This window comes from Strix uralensis, chromosome 12 (assembly GCF_047716275.1).
Source record: "Strix uralensis isolate ZFMK-TIS-50842 chromosome 12, bStrUra1, whole genome shotgun sequence".
Taxonomy (NCBI): Eukaryota; Metazoa; Chordata; class Aves; order Strigiformes; family Strigidae; genus Strix; species Strix uralensis.
The window spans coordinates 24211191-24231967 of record NC_133983.1 but is presented as its reverse complement, the minus strand read 5'-3'; the positions used below and the strand labels follow the sequence as shown (position 1 = coordinate 24231967).

Here is a 20777-nt window from a genome sequence, read left to right as displayed (position 1 = left end):
GAGCTGTGCTGTGGCTTCCCTGAATCCTTGGCTTCCAGGAGCCCCAAGGCAAAGGCAGCCAAAAATAATGCAGACGCTTGTCTAGAACAGCCCAGCGGTGAGTAATAGTCTGGGGTTTTATTGGTATCCTGCAAGGCGCAGGGCAGGGCAGGACAGAGCGGGGACCCGGGCCGCGCGCAGCCGCCTCCCACACACACCTCTCAGGGCCATGGGCCAGGGACCCTTCCCCAGGCTCGGGGAGCCCTGGGCAGCCCCCCCCGGCAGCCCAGGTCTGGGCGACTCGCGGCACGTTGGCCTTGGGGAATGCGAGACAAACGGGAGGAGCCGCTCTGGGGTTTGGGCAGCTGGAAAATCTCACACTGCTGGGGCTAAAAATAGTCCCCGGAGCCGCGGACCCGACAGCACCTGGGGTGGCAGCCAAAGACGTAGAGCCACTCCCGCCACACAGCCCCTGGGAAACCAGGTCCCCTCCGGCCCCGTGGCCATTCCCCAGGTTTAAAATGCATCGTCCCCTCAATGGCCCATCTCCCACGGCCCCACGCCTGAGCGGGACGGGGCTACAGGAAGGCGACAGTGCCGAGCCGAGCGCAACCGTGGCATGTGGAGCTGCCCCTCGCCCCGCGGAGCACCCCCGTCCCCCACAGGGCCCCTGCTCCACGGCAGGAGGACACAACGAAGAGTCTTGTCTCCCGCCGCCACCCCGACCCCTCCCGCCCCGTCACCACGGGCTCTTACCATGGCAATGAAGCGGCCAATGAAGCGGAAGTAGGTGAGGTGGTCGGGGTTGATGGAAGAGGCAGGGTTAATCTGCAGGCAGTAGTTGTTCTTGCCAGCGTACTCGAAGAGGCAGTACATGGGGTTGAGCACCTCGTGGGACAGGAGGAAGAACCACTCCCTGGGGTGAGAGGAAGGGGGAGCACGGTCACAGGTGGCTCGAGGGGCCAGGGAGCCCAGGGGCTGTGCGGGGAGGGAACAGCCACGCGCCTCTGCAGCACACCCTGCCCAAACCGGGCGCCCGTCTCCTCAGGGTGCCAGTGCTGGGCCCTGGTGTGTCTTGGCGAGGGCACCCTCCGCCCCGGGGGTGCTGTGCGGGGTTTGGCTTCTGGACACACCAGGAAGAAACACCCCGGTTTGCCAGAGGCCCCGCTTGGAGCACCGGGGATCCCGGCAGGCACCACGCAGCTGCGTCCCACCCAGGCTGTCGTACACGTAGACACACACACACACGCTGTTGTGCACACACACACCCCCACTGAGCCCCCCCAGGAGCCCCCCGGCGAGCCCAGAGCAGCACGAGATGGGCCCCATCCTGGCTCTGCTCCCCCGGCCATGCAGGGAGAAAGGAATCCTCGGACGTGGAGGCAGCCCCAGCATCCCGTCCGTGGTTCTACCCTGTGGTAGAACAGCATGACGTAACCTACCATAGGGTAAAACCACTGGCAGGACACAGAGAGAGGCGGAGAGCAGGAGCGCCTGCGCCAGAGCCGGGGGCAGCGGGTGAGAGCACGGCAGCACCAATGCCGGCGCAGCGGCAGGTGGGGGCAAGCGGCAGCCCAGCACCACGGCAGCCGCCGCAAGCAAGCCGGCAGGGGCTTGCAGGGACATGGGCCACCCCCTCCAGCTGAGATGCAGCCCCTGCTCCGTGGTAACACCATCCTTGGGGCAAGCGGCCGAGGCTGCAGCAGCCGCATCACCCCACGTCCGCCCTGGCAAACACTGGGGTCTGGTGACTGCGGGGAGAAGAGGCCTCTCGACCCATCGCCCCCACACCCCAGCCCTCTCTGTGCCAGGGACAGGCTGGAGCAACGCTTTCAGGGTGTTCCACCACTCCTAAAACTCACAATTTCCCATTTGAACACCCCTGGGCTCTGCTGCCGCCCTGCAGAAAGGCCGGGGGACCCCGAGCGTGGCTGCCAGACAGACCCCGCTGCCTGCGCTGCCCGTTGGGACTCGGGCCGCAGGCAGGGCACAGCGGCAGGCGCGTGGTGCGGCACGCCGGCGCTCACCTCGCGATGCCGCCATAGTCCAGGCCCTCCTCTCCTCGCATGATGATGTACAGGCGGCGCCGCAGGTCATACGGTTTCATGTTCATGATCTGGGGAGAAGCAAGGGGAAGCGTCGCCGCGGGGCTGGCTCCACACCCTCCCCGGGCTCCGCAGCCCCGGCGCCTCCTCACCTGCTGGAAGGAGTCCTCAAAGAGCGTCTGTCGGGACACACTGATCTTCACGTGGCTGGGCAACGCATTCGACTACGAGCAAGGCAGAGACACGAGGCTTTGCGCAGGCTGGCACAGCAGCTCTCCTTGCCCACAGGGCCAGGCCATCTGCACAGCCCTCCAGCCCCCAAGCTGCCGGGGCCCTACGGCCGCTCTACTCACGTGGCAAAGGAAGCGGAACTGGTGGTACTTCCAGCGAAAGCTCCGGTCGTATGCTCCCGGGGAGCCGCCCTGCTTGCTCCTGCAAAAGCAGGACGGGCCTTGGCTCAGCATCCCCACACACCCTGGGGAGAGCTGCCCAGCCCCAGCGGCCTCATCGCCTGCCAAGCGGGAGGAAGATCTCTGGGGTGCAGCTCCCCTCAATCAGAGCCAAACACGAGCCCCCAAACCCGTTGCCTGTGACAAAGGTGACCCACATCCCCCGCTCCGCGTCATAACCATGGGTACGGACAAGCTGTTCGAGGCCCAGCTGCAGAGCAAGGGGCCCAGCCCCAAAGCGCTCACCCAGACTCAAATCCAGGGCGCGGGTCCTTGAAGGTGGTGGTGCGAGTGTTGTGGTCCACGAAGTAGCGCACACCCTCGTTTGTGTACTTCATCTCCCAGCCGGGCGGCAGCGGCGGCTCCTGGATCATCCTGCCAACAAGGACAGGGTCACCGGGCATCTCTCGCCCTGAGCTGCAGCCCTGCGAACACCTGCACTTGGGGACCACCTTCAATTTGCAGCTCCATGCCAGGCAAAAGGAAGGATTGATGGGATGGGATGGGAAAGCACCCGCCTGCGCCCTGAGACAGGAGCCTGCCCGGCCCGCACACTTGGCTGCAGCCAGGAGCAGCCACAGCTACAGCTTTGCTCCCTGTCTGCAGGAGAGGGGATCTCAGGGGACCTGGGCTGGGTCTCCAGAGAGCCACAACCTGGAGCCCTCAGGAGCCCGAGCAGAGCCCTGCGGGAAGGTGACAGGGTGAGAAGCAAGCGCCTCTTTCTGCCCAGACAGCCCTGCAGTCTTCCCCATCGCCCGCTCCTGAGTCCTAGGGATTCCATCTCTACGCTCAGCTCCCACAAGCCAGGGAGCTGCCCCACAATGTCGGGGCTCCAGCGCTGCCCGCAGCTCTCAGGGCATTCACCCCCCCAGCTTGCAAGACCGTCCAGGGGCTCGGCCTGCCCCTCACTCGGACCTTCCGAAACAGCGAGCATCCTCCCAGCCCTCCCGGCAGGCTGCCTACCCCTGCGTGCGAGGGTCTTCCCACTGCGTGGTCCGTGTGTTGTGGTTCACGTAATACACTCGCCCATTGTCCTGTCTCTTCTCTAAGAGAAAAGGGAGAGGAAGCGTTAAGCTGGAGCACCCCGGCCAGTGCCAACCCCCAGGCCTGGGAGCAGCCCTCCCCTTCCCAGCTCACCATCCCATGCCCCAGCTCAGTTGGAAAAGGCAGGATAAAAAAACCCTGATGTTTCTCCTACGTGCACAAGCTGCTGCACCTCCGGGGTTCCCCGGTGCCCCCGAGGCCAGCGTGCAGGGAGGTGCCAGGGCAGAGGCCGGCCCTACCAGGCTGGCACCAGAGGTGTGCTGGGCCTCGCACCAGCCCCACGGGCGGCTCTGCAGGTGCTTTCCCCGCACGGCCCTGCCGCCAGCACGCAGCTCGCGCTGCACAGGCATGCACACCCCCCTCCCACTGCCGCACACGGGCACACAACCGGGTACCCCCTGCCCAACACACGCTCCTGACACCATCTGCACCCTCAGAAGGGCGAGTTGCCTCCAGTGATCTGTGGTGATCCTGCACCCACTCCCCCACCCTGCGCACCCCCTCTTTTCCGCCACCCCCCTGTGCACACCCGCTGCCTCCCCAACACGTGTGCCCCACACGCAACACACCTCCTCCCCTCCCCGTGCCTGCGTCACCCCCCGCGCGCGGCCCTGCTCCATGCTGGCAGAGACGCCCCGCACGCACGCTCCCCTGTCACCTCAGCCCGTCCCACGCCCTCAGCACAGGGAGCAGCCCCTGCACCGTGGCTCCAGCAGACACCGCGGCCATCCCGGGGACACCATCCATCCCAGGGACCCCCACCCTGGGGTGCTCAGCTCCACGCAGAGCCATGCCTCCCCCCCAGCCAATGCTGGGGACGGGGCCCCCCCTCCTCACCGATGCGGGGGGTGGGCCACCCAGCACGGCAGCACTGTCCCCATCAAGACCTGCCCTTGGACACCCCCTTCACAGCCGAGGCCCCACTCTGTCCTGCCCCAAGCTCCCCACAGCTTTAACCCCGACCCTGCCCTCCCGTCCGCACCCACCAGCATCCCCGCCCGCCCTCTCCAGGGATACTCCTGCCATGGAGGGGGGGGTCTCACTGCCCTAGGATGGCACAGGGACCTTCCAAAATGTCCCAGAACACAATTCTCAAGCCATGGGGGCAGGACAGCCAGTCCCGCTCCTGCTGGCTCCAGCCTCGCTGTGGCCTGGGGCAGAGCATCCCGGGAAGGACGCAGGGCAGCAGGATGGGTCCCTGCTTGGCAGAGGAGGGTCTGGGGACAAGCGAGGAGTTGGATCCCCAACCTCTCCCCCCCATCCAAAGAACAACCACAAGCACTTCTGCATTCAGCAGCCGAGAGAGACTGGGAACTCTTCCAGGAAAAGGGGGGAAAAAAGGAAAAAAAGCTGGATTATAAATCAGAGATGGTGCTAATCAGAGGCAGACTCAGCCCCACGCGCAGCAGAGCATGGGGGACGCTGGCTCCTCAGCCACCGCTCCCATTCGTGCTGGGGACGGGAGTGAAGGAGCTGCCGACAGCCCCGGCCTGGCAGGGCCCCGCTCCGGGGGACGCACGAACGTCCTGGTCGGGGCTGCAGGTGAGGCAGTTCAGTACTTACCCCAGCCGGGAGGAAGGGGACCCAGAGGATCATTGTCAGACGGGGCGCCGGACGACTAGAGACAACAGAGAGGGCAAAAACACAAAATAAAAACCAGGGCAGGGACGCCTGGGAAGAGCGGAACGCAGAGGTGAGCCGTGCAGCCCCCGCTCCCGCTTGCCTCCCCTTGGCCCGCAGCTCCAAGAGAACTGAAAAAAAAAAACCTTGCACACTCAAGGGGGGTTAAAAAAAAAAAAAAAAGGAAAAAAAAAAAAAATCACAAACTAAACAGAGGCTGGGGCAGCCAAGGGGGCGGTGGGGCAGGGGCCGTGCCGCACGGAGGGGAGCGGGACGGCGCGGCGGGGTCCAGATGTGCGCGGCTGCTCAGCTCCCGCCGGCCGTCCCCACCAGATACACCTCCAGCCTCCTCCAAGAACCACACACAAGAGGGGAAAAAATATCGCAGGCCTTTCCAATGAAATCATTCCCACAAGCCCTGTCCACGCCCAGCGCTTCCTGGCGGGCCGGCGGCCCCCTCCTTCCCGGGCAGGGCTCGGGGCGCGGGGTGCCCTTGCACTGAGGCCACATTCATCGCACCCAGACGGGCGGCTCCGCGCCCCGCCGCCCCCCCAGCAGGTTGGGGGCCACCACACAAAGCACCTTTCTTCTCCCCTTGGGCGGGCAGAGCCGGCGGCCAGCACCCGGCCTGAACCGGGGGATGCCCCGGGGTGGGGGGAGCAGGCTGGCCAGCTGCCCCCAGGGTGTGAGCCCTCCCATCACTACCATCCCCAGCTTCACTGGGGGTCCCTGGGGATGGAGGTGCAGCCCCGACAGTCAGGGTTCAGGGGAGAAGGAGGCCGGCGAGTGCTTTTAAGAAATTTAACTCTTAAATAAGAAACGTGTTGTGACCAAAAAGGCATTTTCATTGCACCTCCTGAAACCCAGCGGCTGGAGAGGGGCCGGGGTCACAGCCCCCCCCTGCGCTGCACTGGGCATCGGAGTCAGCCTGGGCTTGGGAAATGCCACCCGCAGCCAGACCCGTCCCTCCCACTCGGGAGCGGGAGGCAGCTCTTTGGGGTGCCACGGCCCCCCACTCAGAGACAGGCACCAGCACTCGGGGTGCCCTGTGGCAGCCCAGCACCCCGAGGATGTCCTAGGGCACATGAGGGATGGGGCTGGCACAGCCTGTGCTGCTCCAAGCTTCAGCTCTTGTACCCGGCCCCCCAGGCCAGGAGGCACTGCCCCGGCAGCGGCCATCCCAGCACAGACCTGGGGCAGCCCCCGCTCCCTCCCTGCCCAGACGTGCTGGCCAGAGACGCAGCTGAGTCACATCCAGAGGTATCACCTCACTGTGACCTAAAAATAACTAATTAAAACTAACAGGGCAGAGACACGAGACTCGGGGCAGAGCTCCGGGGAACTGGCCCTCCTGCAGCTCTCCCCAGCCCCTGGGAACAACCTGGCCCCTCATTCCAGCATGGCCCGGGGAGCCCCGTGGCACCGAGGTGGCTGCTGGTAGAGTGGCCCCCGGCTGCACTCCGGTTCCCCGGGCTGTGGCTTCCCCCTGGGGCTGCGCAGAGAGGGCTCTGCATCGCTGCTCGCCACCTCCCCGCCGGCAAGGATGCTGGAGCTGGGAGGGCAAGGCAAAGCAGAAAGCCCCTGCGGGGAAGGAGGCAGAGCTGGAGCCATCGCCGCTGGCAGCGGAGAGCTTGAAACAAAAAGTACAATCGTTTCATCAGGCTAAATTTGGAGCACGAGTCCCTCCCTCTGCGCTCCACGGAGCCCAGCCAGGGCGAGTCGCACAGCGATGGAGCAGCTCCAAGGCTGGTGCTGGCGGAGACACGAGTGAGCGACAGGCCCGGAGCCCCGTTGGGCGCCGGTGGAAGCCCCGTCCCACGTGCCCCTCCATGAACGACGGCGTGCCGAGGAGCACGGGCAGGCCGAGGGCAGTGGAGCCGTGAGCAGCCAACTCCTGCGGCCAGGCTTGGACAGGCTGGCGAGCTGTCTGGGGAGAGAGGGGCAGGGGGAGGGAAGGGGCAGAGCAGCTTCCCACACCCCCGGGGAGCGGCCGCGGTTGTGCCTCACGCAGAACGGGCTTTGCACAACTGCTCTGCCCTCACCCCACTCCCAGCGAGCATCCACACTCCTTGCTGAAGCACAGAGCTCGCACCAGCGCGAGCAGCACTGCTGGGACACGTCAGCCTCCCGGCTTTCTCCGGGAGGAGCAAAACGTCGATGAGGAGCCGGCCTCTCCGCTCTGCCCACCTTCGCTCCGCACCTGCCCCACCAGACCTCCCTGCCTCCTGGCAGCAGCCGTGTTTTTCACCACAGCGCAGCCTCTGCAAGGCACGGGGCCAGCTGACGGCAGAGAGCACCGGGACATCGCTGCGCCGGGAGGTGGAAACGCTCCAGCCTGGCTCCGTCCCAATCACTGCGGCCACCAGCACCATCCCGGTTATCAGAGGGTGCTCACCACCACTGGAAACTGGGACCCGGCTCCCGCAGCAGCCAGGGCAAGAGCGGTCTCTGCCCAGGAGCCACTGCTCTGCGGGGCTGTTGCAAGACCGTTCCCTGAGCAAGGAAACGCAGCTGCTCAGCCCAAACCAGGAAGGAGGGAAGAAGCAGAGAAAGCAGGAGGAAGCTCGCCAAGCCCAGCAGCACTCGCTCCCTGCGCTCTCTGGTCCCCCGGCTCTTGCAGCCCTCACCATGTCAGCACTCGTACCCTGGGTCTGTGGCTACAGCTGCCGACCCCTGCTGCGCCCCAGGACCCAGCCCGCTGTCCTCAGCCCAGTGCAGACCTGGGGAGCGATAAGCCCAGCCCAAGAGCCTCCCCTGTCGCTACAGACCAGACTCCCACGGCCTCCTCAGCACGTGCCCAGCTTCGACAGCATGCACCGCCTCCTGCATGCCTCGTGGGTCAGCAGCCAAGCTTGGCTGATGGGAGAAAGCGTGTGCCTAGCCACGCTGGCACGGAAGGGATGCTGGGGACAGGCCGCTGAGGACACCTCCCACCCCCCTTCAGTGCCATACAAGCTGTTTTATAAAAAGAAAATTATTCCCACGCAGTTCTCTGCAGGTAGCAGAGGAGCTTGTGGGCTCTCCCGTCCAAGCACTGGCTCTGTGGCCAACCCCACGCAGCCCAGCCAGCACCTCCCCACACATCGTGTCTCCCCCCTCACAGCTGCCCCCAGCTCTCACCTGGTACAGGAATCTTTGGCTGAACTGCTGCATGGCTCCTTGGAGCTGGTTTCGCTGGGACTGCCACTGCTCATAGTTCCGGACGTACTCGGCCGTGGGGCGCTGCCACGTGGTGGTCCGGGTGTTGTGGTCCACGTAGTAATACCTGCCTCGAGGATCCACGCGTTTCTCCCACCTGGAAACACCAGAGGAAGATGTCACTGTCTGTCCCCAGAGAGCTCGGCGGGTCCTGCTGGCAGGTGCCTCCAGCTGCTGTGCGGCAACTCAGCACAAACGCTGGCGTGAAGGCAGTGGAAAAAAACCCCAGCGAGGTCGGGAGGCACAGCAGAAGGGACAGACCACGGTGGCACACAGAGGAACCTCCCGTTGCCCTCATCTGAGGGCTGCCCCTGGGCCCTGGATGCAGCTTGAGAATATCCAGCTGCTGCCTCAGAACGAGCTGAAAGCACAACCAAGAGGAGCAATGGAGCTGTGAGACGCTTTCCCGCTGCCACGCTCCCCACGCAGGGGCTCGGCAGAGGATTTGTGGCCTCGCGGAAACACAGGTGAGAAGAGCAGCTCATAGTCCTGCAAGGGAGGAAGACCCAGGAGCTGCCTGGGCCCAGGGTCCAGCTATGGAGACTGATTTTTCATTTTGCTCTGACGTTACAGGCTGACTTCAGACACTTGCTTTCTGGCTCCTCTCACAAGACTAAGACACCCTTTAACACAAGGGCTCCGTTCCCCGCTCCAGCGTAACTACCAGTTTCTCAGCTGAAGGGGCTCTTTTGGGCAAAAATCCACCAGAATAATATACAAAAGACTAGTAAGACTGGAAGCAGCTCCCTGCAAGGGCATCAGATGGGATGTCTAGACACTAGCAGAGTTGGCACCGGGATGCCGTAAGCGTTCCTCCAGGTCAGCTGACCGCTGACAGCTGCAAGGCACAACGTCAGAGACCTGCGCAGGAAGGAAGGAGAGCACCTGGGGTACTCCCCACCCCACCCTTCCAGGTAAGAGCCTCCCTCCTTTAACAGCAGACAGATTTCAAGCTGTTGTAGGATCAGAAAGTAGCTGGAGATCACAGTGTGTGTCCACAGGAACCTGGCGGCTCCCGCGGAGGAAAACAGGACGGGTTTGTATTCCACTTCCACACATGACATTGGTGGTTAAAGCACCCTTCAGTCATTCCAGCCTTGAACAAACTCAGTCTAGAGAACAACAACAGTTTGGCTGTATCGAGTTCTCTGCTTTTACGAGCACAAAGAGGTGAGAATTCAACAAGCTGCTGGAAAGCATGTGGCCCCCAGGCCTGTGTACAGCCCTCGTGACCTGAAGACTATTATCTCCTGCAAATGAAAGTGTGGCCCTCCTGGACAGGAGCTTTGCAGAGTGCTTCCTGCAGGACTCCTGGCACTCAGCAGCATCGTCTGCTCGAGCACAAGCAGACCCCGATGTGGCTGAGAACACAAGAGGCCCCTGAGAGAGTCCCAGGTCCAGCTCCAGGTCTGGGGCACGCTGAGTGTGCCTGTTTCTGCTCACCAGGAGCTCAGCCCTTGTCTAGAAACCTCTGTTTTTCCAGGTGACATGAGGCCCACCTCTCCCTTCTCCTGGCCCTCGGGGGCACTTTGCTGGCACCCTGTCCCAAAGGCCCACCCCTCTGCTCTGCCCACACGTTGCTGTGCTGCTGCTCATGTGTTCGGCGATTTCCGTGGGCTGTTTAAAAAAAATAACCCTCTAACAGAGGTCAAAACGCAGCAGACTGGAAGGCCTTTTCCTTTTTACAAATGCTGAAAAGACCTTTCTGAGGATACAGCATGTGTTTTCAGGCCAGTAAACACTTGGTCATCTCACCCCATTTCTCTTTAGGAATGAAAAGACCTTCCTGCCACCTTCCCTACTCTTGCACACACTCCTGTGTGTCTGCTACAGCAAGTCCGTTCAGTATCTGAGATGCCAGCTGCCCCCAGAGCCCCTTACCCCGGAGGAAGGGGTCTCTCCCACGTGGTGGTCTTGTTGTTATGGTCTACATAGTAGACTCTACCATTAGGCAACTCTCGCTGTTCCCACCTGCAAGAAAAAAAGAAAAAAATCATGAGACAGTCGATCCTTGCTAGCACAGGGACAGAGCCCTGGCTGAGGTCGAGCTACCAAAACAAACTTTCCTCTGCCACGCTGGCCAGAGTGGCTGCGTCCCGCTGCCGGGTTCCCCAGGCTCCCGTCCCCACTGCCCCAGGGCCAGCCGGGGAGCGCAGCTCCCCTCAGGAGGGGACAAGGGGAAACCCAAGGTGGGCAAGACTGCGCCCATTCTCTCCTCAGAGGTGGAGCGAAGGGGCTCAGCTGGAACAAGCAATGGGGATTCAGCAGCCTCAGCCCCTGCATCTGCAGGGCAGTGAGAGCCAGAGCCTTGGTGCACGTAGGACCGAGAGGCTTCACAGGCACCTTCCTCTACTGTAAATCAGGCCTGAACAGCCTCCCTAGGAAAACCGTTTGCACGCGCGCCCACCGACTCGGGCTGCAGCTGTGCAGCCAAGCCTCCCCCACGCATCAGCAAGCTGTGAATAGTTAATAATCACCTTATTACCAAGAACAGCCAGCGAGCTGCATCTGGTAGATTAGCAAGCCTACCTCCTCGCATTGCTTAGCCACAGCGTTCTAACCTTTCTTTAAAATAAAGAATGAGACAGGTCTACATGGCAGTTGTTTGGCTTGCCAGATCAAGACTATTGGAGAGGTGCCGCAGCAGTCTGCATTCTGAAACAGGCACAATTTGGAGCACACATTCCTCATTTCCTCCAGAAAGTAGGAGGGTCAGCGTAAGATTTCACACAGGGTCAGTTTTATGTCTTGTGAGCTTTTGATGTAGTTTTTGTTTGGTTTCTCCTAATACATCTTTAAAGGGGATCCTTTGAGTTTGGGCTGGGGCTGAGTTTTCTCCTTGGCAGCCCTCCTGCTCACTGCTGACAGACACCGCTTAAAAACATCGCCTGGCCACGAGGCACTTGGTTCAGAGGTGGCCCCTAAGGGGAGCCGGTGCGATAGGGAGGCCTGGCTTACGCGGCTACACTGAAAACCATTCTTTGCCTTCATTCATTCATGAAAGTGTAAGCCCTGGCAAAGGTAAGTGCTCGGCAGGACACCGTCCTTCCCCGTCAGCTTTTATTCTGCAACCACAACAAGCTGGCAGCTGCTGACAGATGTGGTGTTCTCCTGCCACCCTTCTGCTCCCACGGGTCTCCCTCCCAATTCAATCTTCAGTCTCAACTTATCATCACAAAAAGCCCCAGGAAATGAATAAACCAGCTTCTGTTGTGACAGCAAGGGAACAAATCCGGGCTTGCGGGAAGCAAGCGGCCCTTGTGAAGGAGATGCTCTAAGCGCTAATGGCCCATCGCTGGGGCTCGCATCGTCCCTGCTCACCCTCAAACCTCCCCAGGGGATGACAAAGCCACCAGAGGGTGACCCCAGCCACAAGCACACAACTCCCGCGACCACACGTCGCATCGCAGCCTCGACACCGCTCTCGAAAGGTGGGAAGGCAGAAACGGGGAGAGCTTCAGCCGCGTTTCCAAGCCCTGGCAGCACATCGTCAGCTGGGGACCCCGAGACTCCAGCAGCCACGCGGGCGGCCTGAAAATCCTCTGCCCTGGGCAGAAGGCAGTCCTGAGATTAGTCAGCTCCCTGAAAGCAGGAGGGGAACACAAATACCAGGCTCAGGGTGTAGCTGAGAGATTGCCTAAACCAAATCAGAGCTGCTGGCTTCGTTCCTGCAGGCTTCTCAAAAGCGCTGCCTGCTTCACGCATCTGCCGAGACCAGGTAACATCTGCAGATGTTGCCACCAGTCAGCGGCGCTGGATCTTCCTCATCCCCAGAAGAGATGTAGGGCCACCAGTGCTTATCTCTGACGGAGAGAGTCTGAGGCAGGACATTCCGTGCCTGTAGGCCTCTGACGGCGAGGGGCTGCCCAGCCTAACACCGCCCAAAGGAGCAAACACGCAAGAGCAGAGCCGGTGCTCCCTGGTGCCATTCAGGCAGCAGAACATCCTTGTCCCTCCACCCCACAGCCAGCCCTTCCCCTGGGCTACCCCTGGGCAGCACTGGGCCTTGACAGAGGGGAAATGCCTGAATTTTCCTCTTCTCTAACAACGAACTCTGTGCTTCATGAGCATAAAAGCACCAGGACAGCTAAAATTAAAAAAAAAAAAAATCTGCAGAGAACATCAGCATAGCTGGGGTTTCTTGAAGACACAAGCATCTCCATCCCGCGATGGATCGCAGAAGGTCTCCAGGCATCTTCAGGCTGAAGGCAGGGCGGTGGAAGTGCTGCTGCCCGGAGTGCTGCCCACTGCAGGCAGAGCTTTGGGAAGCCCCATGCCAGACTCGTAGGGCAGGCGCTTCGGGTGGCCACCAGCAGCCAGCTACGGACGCAGCACAGGGCTCAGGTGGAGGAACACTCTTCGCAAACAAAACTCCAAGGCCCTGCTCCGCTCCTGAGACTTTGGAGGAGCCAGCATCCCACAAAAACCCTTCAAGCATCACCTTTCCGAGGTCAGTTGTAGATAACGGCCTCCTGTGGATGGATCTAGAGCCTGCAGCACCGCTCACTGACGGCGAAGACGACCCCCAGAGTGTCCCACCCGTTCTGCCCATGCCGACACGGGGTGCTTCAGAGATGAACGGGACCTCAGCCTCGCACACACGGAGCCAGCGGCGCCAGCAGTTGTTACCGGTGGGGACAGGACCTTCAGACTCATTAACAAGAGGTTCTCTGATCAATATGGCCCCGGGGACTGGGAAGTCCTTTATGAGAAGAGGCTCCCAAACCCCCAGGTACCATTTCTGTGGCTGTAGAGATCAGAAATGCCACGATGAGGACTCCTCCAGGGCAGAGGGTTTCTGGGTCCTGCAAATACTCCTCTGGGTGCCCTTGTGACTGCAAAGAGCCACACAGGACTGGAGAGTGCTGCTGGTGGTGGCAGCTACCGATCCATGTCCTCCGTCCCCGTCTCGCACCCTATACCAGCAGGTGACAAGCTCACACGCTCCTCAGGTCAGCAGCTCCCCAGTGATCTGAAAAGTGAATTTGCTGAGGGCTGCCTCGCCCTCCGAACTGTGAATCCCCGCCGTTAAGTAGCAAGCTGTGATGAACTGTTATCGCTGACACATGGTGACAGCCTGAGAGACAGGGGACAACCCGTCCTCGCTCAGACCACCTTGCCCAGCTCGCCGCAGGCTTCCCTGCATCCCATCTGCCATCCTGTAAGGGCCACAGCTCAGGGGGACGCACGACAACGGGCTCTTCCTCTGGGGACCTGAAGTCCAGCCGGTGTTCCTCCCCGGTGCCTGCTGCCACATCGCCCCCAGCGAGGAAGACAGGGGGTCTAGCAAGCGTTAGATGGTGGGAGCTCCCACCCACGTGCACTGTTGCTGCGAGCATGAAGCGGACGACACGTCGGCCCCTGCTCCCCTCTGACCGCCCGCAAGGCTTGCGATGGCGGCGGATACCGGGAGCCACGGATGGTGCGGAGTGGCAGCGCTGAGGCAACCCTGCAGTCCAAACAAAACGCCCTCCTTATGTAAGAAACCACAGCCCCACGCCTTCTGCCAGGCAGCATAATGCGCCTCTTTGTACGGGCGAGACAGCGCTGTGTATACACACCGCGCTAACGACCGTCTGTCCCCCGTGCAGGAGCATCACTGATAGGAACCAGATGCAGAGGCCAGCGGCTTTTGTGCCCTCCCCCCTTTTGCTATCGATCCGCTCGGAAACCCCTGAGAATGGGGACCCTGCACCAAAGGCCTCGAGAGCTGCAACTGGCTGCTCCTGTGCCACAAACGCTCCTCGGCTGCACAGGGAAACACGCTCTGCCCAAGCCAGGAGGATATGAAGGACGGTCTGGGCACTGTCAGGGCTGGAATTATTCAGAACACCTTCCAGCACCCTCCAGCCCCTAGAACAGGCTCCCAGTTGTGTGTGAGAGGCCTTTGTGCCCGCCACATCTGGTGCAGATGTCCAGAGGCAGCTATCTGAGCAGAATAAATAGCTCTGAATCCCCACATGAACCCAGCCGCTCTCCGCCATCCGCACGCAGCCCGGCACGAGCAGGGAGGCTGCGGCTCAGCGCACCCACCAGCACGCAGCTAGGAAAAGCCACCTCCCCTCCAGAGGCTGACGGGAAGCTGAGCGCGGATGCTTGCCACGCTCCCATGGATGAAAGAAGACACTCGGAGAGTGAGGCAGGGCTCACGCAGAAAGCAGGAGGGACACGATGGCTTCCCAACTCTCCAGCACCGAAGCAACTGGCAGCTCTGCAGGCGACGTTGCTCCTGCAAGCGGCTCTGTGAGAGCTGGGCCAGCAAGGGGCTACCCTGCACCGCTTTCTGCGGAGCACGTTGCTGCCAGAGCTGAGGTGGCCTGGTTTTGTCTGCATCCCTTCTGCCTAAGACATTGCTGCCTCCATCAGCCCAGCCAGCTGCGTCCCCATCTCCCAAGCTGGGCCCCAAACCACTAGTAAAAGCAATACCCTGGTGTGGGGAGCCAGACAAAAATCAGATCAGGTCTCAAGAGATCCCCAGAAGCTCATTTATACCACCCCGGGGCCACAGTGTTTCATGCAATCCCTGTTTAGCAAAGCCCTGTTAGCCAGAACCTGATCTGGCAGCTCTCAGGGCAGGGCTCGCACCATGGAGGACTCGATTCTCTGCTCTCCTTCCCCTGGGAACACCCTGATTCTCAGTCTCCACCTGAGCAAGCAGGTCAGCTGCCACCCAAGCCAGCCCAGCACCAGCACGTAACTCAGCACATGCAAGAGGGTTGTTGCCCTCTTTCCCTGCTCCAGGTCCCACGGTCAGCACAGGGAGGGACAGAGACACAAGGTGCTCATCAAAGGTGTCTCCAGAGATCCAAATTCCACAAGCTCAGCATGGAGGAAGGCTCACGACCCCTTCACTGCTCTTCTCCAGCCACCTCCCAAAGCACAACAGCTTTATCCTCCTCCCCGCTCTGACAGGCACAATTTAGTGGTGCATGAGCATCGCGGGGAGACAGGCACGGGGAGGACACAGGCCACCCTTCCACCCAGCTGGACCAGGTAAGTCTGGTGTGTCTTAGAAAGCAGCACTTGCAACCTCCCCCAGCCTCCGGAAACCCGAATCTGAGACACCCGCGGGCTCCTCTCCACCCCAGGAAAGAAACAACAGCCTGCTTCCACCTCGGGCTGTGCAGGGGTGTGGAAAAGGAGACCTTCAATCTACCTGGTAAGAGCAGAAAGAAAAGGGGCATAAGCTCTGCCTGGAATAAAGACCTTTTTCAGAGCACTGGACTTTTCCAGCTGCCTGGAAACAGGAAGCACCCAGGCCAGAGAACAGAAACCCTCACACACCCCGCATAAAGGCACACTGAGCCGTTAACCCTAATTACCTGTGACTGACACACGAGCGAGGCCCTGACCTTCCAGGCATCGCCTCAGCCAAAGGAAAATAAACAGCTCCCTTCATACGAAACACAAGCCATTTTCAACCCCCCCCTCTTGCCGCTTTGCGTTTTCAGGCCAGAATTAAAGGTGTCTGAAATATAAGGGGAGAACAACCCAGCTGCAGCAGAGTGTGGCTAAGCCCGCCCGCTGCCCCCACCGGCACCGCTCAGCCAGCCCCAGCTCTTGCCCCAGCCCCTTCCCCACGTCCCACCGAGGAGGAGGAGGAGCACTCACACCAGGGAGAAGAATCGGCACAGCTATGTGAGGGTCCTGCCCACCTCCCCCCAGCAGCAGCTGGTGCCTCCGCGGTGTCTCTGGAGCGCATGTTCGTGCCCTCCTGCTCCACTGGAGCTCCCTGGAAATCCACACTTGCTCTCGTGCATCTTCCTCTAACTAATCCCTTTGGCAGCCCCACGAGAGCAGAGAACTCTGCAGCTCCCCTGGGCACAGACGCCGAGAGGCCACTTGCCGCAGAGATGTGATTGACTATTTATTACCCCAGAGACCCACAGCGGACACAGATCAGAGCCCGGTGCAGAGGAGGAACCCACAACAGTGAAGCTGTGAGGGCGAGCAGGGGCACCAGGAACCCCCACAGGCCCTCTCTGCTCTGCCACCATCACTTCCACCAACTCCTGGTGCAGCACAGCCCCCTCCCTCAAACATCCTCTTCTTCCAGTACATGGCAGGGCCCCAGTTTGCCCGTATCCCCTCAGATGTCCTTCCAGGGCCACAGGCCTCCCTCCCCGAGGGCCGGGCATGCTGTCGTACTGGCCCTGTCAGGGGAATGAAAGTCTCAAGCAGAAGGCAGAGCTTACCCGGGGGGCAGAGCATCCAGGGCTAGCACGGCTGCCCGGGCCGGTGGAGCGCTGGAGCCGGAGGCTGCCTCCTCTGCCTCTCCAGAGCTGGTCAAGGCAGGAAGGGCAGGAGCGACGGAGCCGTCAGCCACACTGGAGGCCACCGGGGTCGGTACGCTCGCTCCCACCGACGGCCTTTCCTCTTCGATGTCTGCAGCACCTGCTGCATCTCCGTTCACTGCAAAGGCAGAGGGCAGCGGCGTTAGCACCCAGAAAGGGTAACAGGGGCCCAGCTGATCCACCTCACCCACAGCGCCCTGGAAGCGGAGCCCGGGGTGGGCGGCAGCCACCACCGCCCAGGCACGGGGCTCCCGGTGCTCCCAGCCTGCAGCAAAGGCAGCAACCCCTGCGCCTAGACCCCTCCAGGACCCGCTGCCCCTGCCTTTGCCGTGAGACAAAAGCAGAGGGTACTTTGTGCTTGTGCTCAGTATCTTTTTGGCCACTTGCAGACATGCTGCTGGCCTGACAGGAGTTCAGGTCAGGAGCAGGAGCTCAGGAACTGCTGGTGCAACATCCCCCCGCCCCAGAGGGAAGCCCAGGCTCAGCACATCAGCTGCGCTGGTCAGAGCTAAACGTTTCTGGATTCCACTGAACTTTTGGAAAAGGGAAGGGGAAGAGACAGAGCAAAGGAAAATTACAAAGAAAACCGATGAGGAGGAAAATGCAGACCAAAAAAATGAAAGGGAATTTGTTTGACGAATATTTATTAGATAGCCAAAAAACCCTGAATCTTGGCAGCCCAGCAGAGGATAACTTTCGCTACAAGACATCCTGGCTTCAGTGGCAAAGCAAAAGCATTAAAAACAAACCAGCAACAAGTAACAAAGAAATAAGGGATGCAGACAGAGCTCCACAAGTTAGAGCTGAGAAACGTAGAAAACTGTAAGGGAAGGATCTGTGTCTACAAGCCCAAGTATTTTAGAAATATTGTAGGAAAAAACCTCACAACAGTATAAACCCCCACAGACGGGGGACTGAAGAGCTACAGACACTCTAGAAGAGGCAGACTGCTCGGGAAACTTCTGCTTTGCAGCTGGGGGGTAGCAGGACGGTGTCCTCCAGCGCCGGAGGAATCCTGGTGCACAGCAGCAGCAGCTAAAGGAGCCCGTCAGGCAGCATCTACGGGCGATGAGGACTTCCAGGTCAGCAGGTTCACAGCAGCTTCCTCCTGAGTCCTGCAGGACTCAGCTGAGGAAGTCTCTGGCTGCTGCTCATTTTTAGCAAGGCTTCAAAAGCACGGTTCTAGAAGCTTCCTCCATGTTGTGCCAGTCTTCAAAGGGAACCTGCATAATGACCCAGGGAACTACACCGTGATCGGTTTGATCTCAGTCCAGGAAAAAGCAGGGGAAAAGCTGATCCAAAGTTCACCTGATAAGGAAGGTTCCAGGGCGAACACAGCTAGGGCTAAGCAACATGGCTGTGGAGAAAACACGCCACAAAATCATCTCCTTTTAGTCAGATGAAATTACAGCTGCGAGTGACAAATGTAATGGGGCCATTCTTGCAACAGTCTGCTCAAAAAACACACCAAACCGAGGAGGAAGAGGATGGTTTCTAGAGGCATTCCACAGAGCACAAGACAGGGTGTCCAGCACTAATCCAAGCCACCCGAAACATTCATCTCCCCATCCTCAAGTGTAAAATCATCACTGACAGGACTTGCGGAAGGTACAGAGGTTGGTGAGTGGTAAACAGGGACCAGGACAGCACAGTCGTAAAGCCACTGCACAGGCTGGAGCCAGGCCAATAAAATGTGCTTTAAACAAACCAAAGCCAAGCAGCCAAGTTGTACTCGGGAACAAAAACTCTGTGCAGAGCCCGAGGGAGTGTCCCCCGCAGAGCAAGGATGCCGGGAAGGGCTGGGTGGGCACAGGGGACACGGCGTTGCACCAAACAGCAGAGACGACCCGCAGCCCCGGGGAGGAGAGCACAGACAGTCCCCCCCAGGGAGGGACAGCTGAAAGGCAGCATTTCACATCAGCCTCCCGCTCCCCCATCTCCCTCCCGAACTGGGTTTTGGCAAGACTGAAATTGCATTGCTCCAGGTTTTTTCCAATGAAATGGGAAAAAAAAAAAAAAAAAAATCTTCCTTTTGGGTTGAACAAAACATTTCCTTCTACCCGAAACAAAGCTCTCTGCTTCTCCTTCCAGGTCTCCGATATAAGCAACAGAAAGGACAGGGCTGCCTACAAAAGCAGAGCAGAGGAGCAGGAGGTGCTGCACTGCCCAGCCGGCTCCGTGAGAGCTAGGGAAGGAAAACAGATAAACCACTCGTGGCTTCGTAGTCAGGCACTCAGCGGGTCCCAGCCCCTGCTCTACAAGGGATTTACGGCGTTGTGGACAAACCCACAAAAAGACAAGAGAAACCTTTCCAAAAATAACCCTCTGGTGTAAGAATCAGCCCCCTTTGGAGAGGTGGGTTTGTGCCTTCTCTGGTGCTCGGCAGACAGCTGCGGTGGGCAAAGGGCTCAAGACATTTTCGCTGAAGACTGATGGGCAAATTCAGCTGAACGCTCCCAACCCCGAAAAAAGTCCATTCAGCTGTGACAAGTGTCCTCCTTGCTGTGGCATCAGCAACACTGCTGTCCCAGTACCCTCTTAAAAACCGGGAGCTGGATGCAGTATTTTTTGTCAGGGAGACTCCAGAGAGGAACCACAGAAATTATTTCCGATAGGCAGAACAGATCCTACCACTGCGTGCTGAGGAGCTGCCCAGCTTAACAAAAGTAAAATCAATAAAAATTGATCAATTCGCAGGGAGGAAATTCCCAGGCACTACAAGATCCATTACCTTAACAGAAATTCATTTGCCCCCACCAGACGCAGCCCTGAGCTCTGTCCCCCCACCGCCCAGGAGCGCGGGTTCACCTGTGCCGTTGGCCGTGCCGTTGGCCATGCCGGTGTGCAGCGAGCTCTTGGCCTGCTGCCGGTGCCGGCTCCTGGCGCTGGGACTTTGCTCTCCGCTCCCCGCGTTTTGCCTGGCCACTCCAGCTGCATGTCGGTGCGTCCTGCAAGGAAAAGAAACACGGGAGGTGGGACACACCGCTGCCCTCGTGAAGAAAACCCCGCTCCTGCCTTTTTGCCTCGGTCTGGCGCTGCTTCTCCCCCGGCACAGCCATCGCTCTCCCCAAGCATGGCTGGGATGCAGCCACGTGCCTCTGCTCCTCCGGCTGTGCCCTGAACTTCCTGCTGCTTCCTCTGACCTGCCAGCCTGCCCACAGGTCCTGGCACCTGCCTGTCAGTGACAGAGTCCCACAGAGGAGTAACCTGGGTGACAATGACCTTGGTTTTGTTGGCGGGTGCTCACCCTGGCCACCCCATGTGCCAAGGAGTGGCCCTGGAACTCATGGCCAGAAACCTGCTTGCCAGAGACCAAGCCATTGTGGCCACCGGCAGTTTGCCTCCCAGGAGTAATCCCACGCCAGCAGCAGCTCCTGCTTCGCGGTGGGAACCCTCACTGGCGCTTCCCACCCAGCTACAAGCCTTGCACAAAAGCAGGTGAGGAAGGTGCAAGTGTTCGCTGCTGCCAGGACAGCCATGGCCTCCGGCAGAGGAGGGAACAAGTGCCTGGGAAAGATGGGAGCTTAAATCATAGCACAGGCTGTGACCAGCTCAGATGGGGCTGGTCCATCTCTCAGCGGGGTCTTCTCTTTGTGCTGTGCTGGAGCTCCCCTGTCACTGCGTCCCCGTGGCCAGGGCAGCCCGACCTGTGAGCAGTGCCAGGCAAACTCTCCCCCTCTGACCGCCCTGGGCCCCCGAGGCAGTCCAAGGCATTCAAGAAAAGGCTGAATCAAGAAAGGCTTTCACATTGAGAAACCTGGTCCTTCATGCAAGTGGGGAGGGGGATGGGGCAGGGTGGCAGAGGGGATGCTGCCTTCCCACGTCTGGGGGCCAGGGGAGGAGAGGCAGAGCCCAGCCACCTCCACCCAGCATCACAGCCCGGGGCAGTGACTGAAGAGGGTGAGGACCGCAGGGATTAGGAAGTGGTTCGCCCCAGCCAAGTTCTCCCCTTAAAAGGGCAAAACCCGCAAACTTGTCCCCACGTCCCCGGGCTGGAGCTGGGAGGGGACGGCAGCTTGGCAGTGACAGGGCACAACATCAGTCATGCCACCCTCACCAGCCCCAGCGAGGCCGTGGTTCCTCCCACTGGCTGGAAGCCGCTCTCCTTGGGCAGAGGAAGGGCTGGGATCGGGAGGAGACATGGGAAA

General features: G+C 60.3%; 1 protein-coding gene across 3 annotated transcripts in view; it reads right to left on the bottom strand.

Moving 5' to 3' along the window:
• Nucleotides 1-20777, bottom strand: part of WWP2 (WW domain containing E3 ubiquitin protein ligase 2) — a 41437-nt gene that overhangs the window by 4528 nt on the left and 16132 nt on the right. For 2 of the 3 annotated variants that reach the window (XM_074881647.1, XM_074881650.1), the window contains exons 7-17: nucleotides 19417-19577; nucleotides 16531-16738; nucleotides 10217-10306; nucleotides 8258-8432; nucleotides 5081-5135; nucleotides 3437-3518; nucleotides 2720-2848; nucleotides 2378-2456; nucleotides 2177-2248; nucleotides 2007-2095; nucleotides 736-895 (exon numbers count right to left, since the gene is read on the bottom strand). In XM_074881647.1, the coding sequence (XP_074737748.1) occupies nucleotides 736-895; nucleotides 2007-2095; nucleotides 2177-2248; nucleotides 2378-2456; nucleotides 2720-2848; nucleotides 3437-3518; nucleotides 5081-5135; nucleotides 8258-8432; nucleotides 10217-10306; nucleotides 16531-16738; nucleotides 19417-19577 (1300 nt within the window). Of the gene's footprint in view, nucleotides 1-735; nucleotides 896-2006; nucleotides 2096-2176; nucleotides 2249-2377; nucleotides 2457-2719; nucleotides 2849-3436; nucleotides 3519-5080; nucleotides 5136-8257; nucleotides 8433-10216; nucleotides 10307-16530; nucleotides 16748-19416; nucleotides 19578-20777 lie in introns of all 3 variants that reach the window. The other variant, XM_074881649.1, reaches the window with a different exon arrangement.